The sequence below is a fragment of the Buceros rhinoceros genome, unplaced genomic scaffold (genome assembly GCF_000710305.1).
Source record: "Buceros rhinoceros silvestris isolate BGI_N320 unplaced genomic scaffold, ASM71030v1 scaffold29015, whole genome shotgun sequence".
NCBI lineage: Eukaryota > Metazoa > Chordata > Aves > Bucerotiformes > Bucerotidae > Buceros > Buceros rhinoceros.
The window spans coordinates 8,908-10,529 of NW_010411560.1; the positions used below are offsets into that span (position 1 = coordinate 8,908).

Genomic DNA, 1,622 nt, shown 5'->3' on the forward strand with positions numbered 1-1,622 from the left:
ACCGCGTTATCTGTCTTCTTACTCATGCTCCTGATTTATTACCTCGCTCCCCTTTGATGCCTGTCCCGCCCATTCTGCTGCTTCAGCAGCAGAAATGCCACTCTTCTTGCTTGTATCCGCTGGTGGTTCCTAAGAGGCTGGGGAAGCTCACACGGGTTGTTGTAAAGACTCATAGTAATATGACATGTCTGTAAGAGACCTTTTCTTTCTTGGAGGAGATTAGTAAAGTGTTACTTCAGTGTAGCACCTCCACATGGACAGGAGTCTGACATGTGCCTGCCTCCCCTTTCCCCAGTGCTTGCACGTCAGCTTCTCTGGAGCCTTCCTATGTTTTGCGGGCGATCGGAACAGACGAAGACTTGGCTCACTCTTCCATAAGGTCTGTGGCATCGTCTTGCCTAATACTTCCAAGTATTTTTCTTTTCTGCTGAAAGTAAGTGGTGGATTTGTTCCACCCCTCCGTATGCAGGTTATTATAGTCCTTGGTGCTTTTCTTGTGGTTTAGATTTGGCATTGGTCGTTTCACCACGGAAGAAGAGGTGGATTACACAGTGCAGAAGTGCATACAGCATGTGAAGAGGCTGAGGGAAATGAGGTGAGCCGTCTTCTTACTGCGCGTAAGGACTTCTTAGGTGTGACAGTCATTTGAAGAGTTGGGTTTAGACTAAAGCAATTGTTTGCTTCAGAAATCTGATGGTATATCTTTATATAAGCAAGCGGTGTTGCCAGGGTGGGTAGCGGGCCTGGTTGTAACCGTTGTGACAGTTATTTAAGGAAATAAACCTGATAACAAATGTCCCAGATCCTGCCTTTGTCAGGGAAAGAATGCGAGAAGGGCGAGCAGGTGGGGCAGTACCTGGAAGCGTGTGAGCCAGAGATGGTGTTACCGAGTTGATGTATCGATCAGTTTTGTCATTTTGGTGACACTGAAAGACTCCTGACCCCTCTGGACAGTGTCAAACACCAGGGCTGCGTCTCTAAGAGACACAAGCACTTTATGTCCGAAGCAGGAGCAGGGAATGAGGCGAGCACCTGCCCTCTCCCCTCTTGTATTTTGGGCTGAGGATGTGGTTGGGGCCCGGTCGTCTGAAGCTCACTGACCATCAGAAGGGGAAGACAGGTAGACAGGTACTAGGTGACGAACTTGTCTGTTTGGTCATTGCTGTTGATGTTGTCCTGTGCGTTTTAGGTAGCCCACATTTTTCTCCTTTCTTTACAGCCCCCTCTGGGAAATGGTGCAGGATGGAATTGACCTCAAAAGCATTAAATGGACTCAGCACTGAGGAAACATCACCGTGCATGGATAGAGGTGGATTAAACCGCATTTTCTGTACCTTCCTGAACAAACCATGCAGCACTTCTGTTTTTTGACGCTTGCAGTTTGACTGGAAAACTACCCTTTCTGATCACAAAGTCTAAGAAGCTAAAAATGAAACTAGTCTTTGTGCTGGAGAAAGGCGGGATGATGTAACACCCATCACATTTATATTGACACACAGGAATTCGTGCTAAAATGTTATTTATTTGAAAATGTGTCTTCTGATAAGACAGTGAAATGACTGTGTTGCTCCTGGGCCAGCAGAATGCTGGCGAGAGGCTGTGGCTTTTGCGGGATACCGGCC

At 47.2% G+C, this 1,622-nt stretch overlaps 1 protein-coding gene across 1 annotated transcript in view; it reads left to right on the top strand.

Annotated features, from left to right (window-relative positions):
• Positions 1 to 1,578, top strand: part of NFS1 (NFS1 cysteine desulfurase) — a gene marked incomplete at its 5' end in the record, with an annotated part of 10,118 nt that extends 8,540 nt beyond the window's left edge. Inside the window, 3 exons of the mRNA XM_010136061.1 lie at positions 296 to 379; positions 506 to 595; positions 1,220 to 1,578. Of these exons, the coding sequence (XP_010134363.1) occupies positions 296 to 379; positions 506 to 595; positions 1,220 to 1,283 (238 nt within the window). The remainder of the gene's footprint in view (positions 1 to 295; positions 380 to 505; positions 596 to 1,219) is intronic.
• Positions 1,579 to 1,622: the final 44 nt, after the last annotated feature.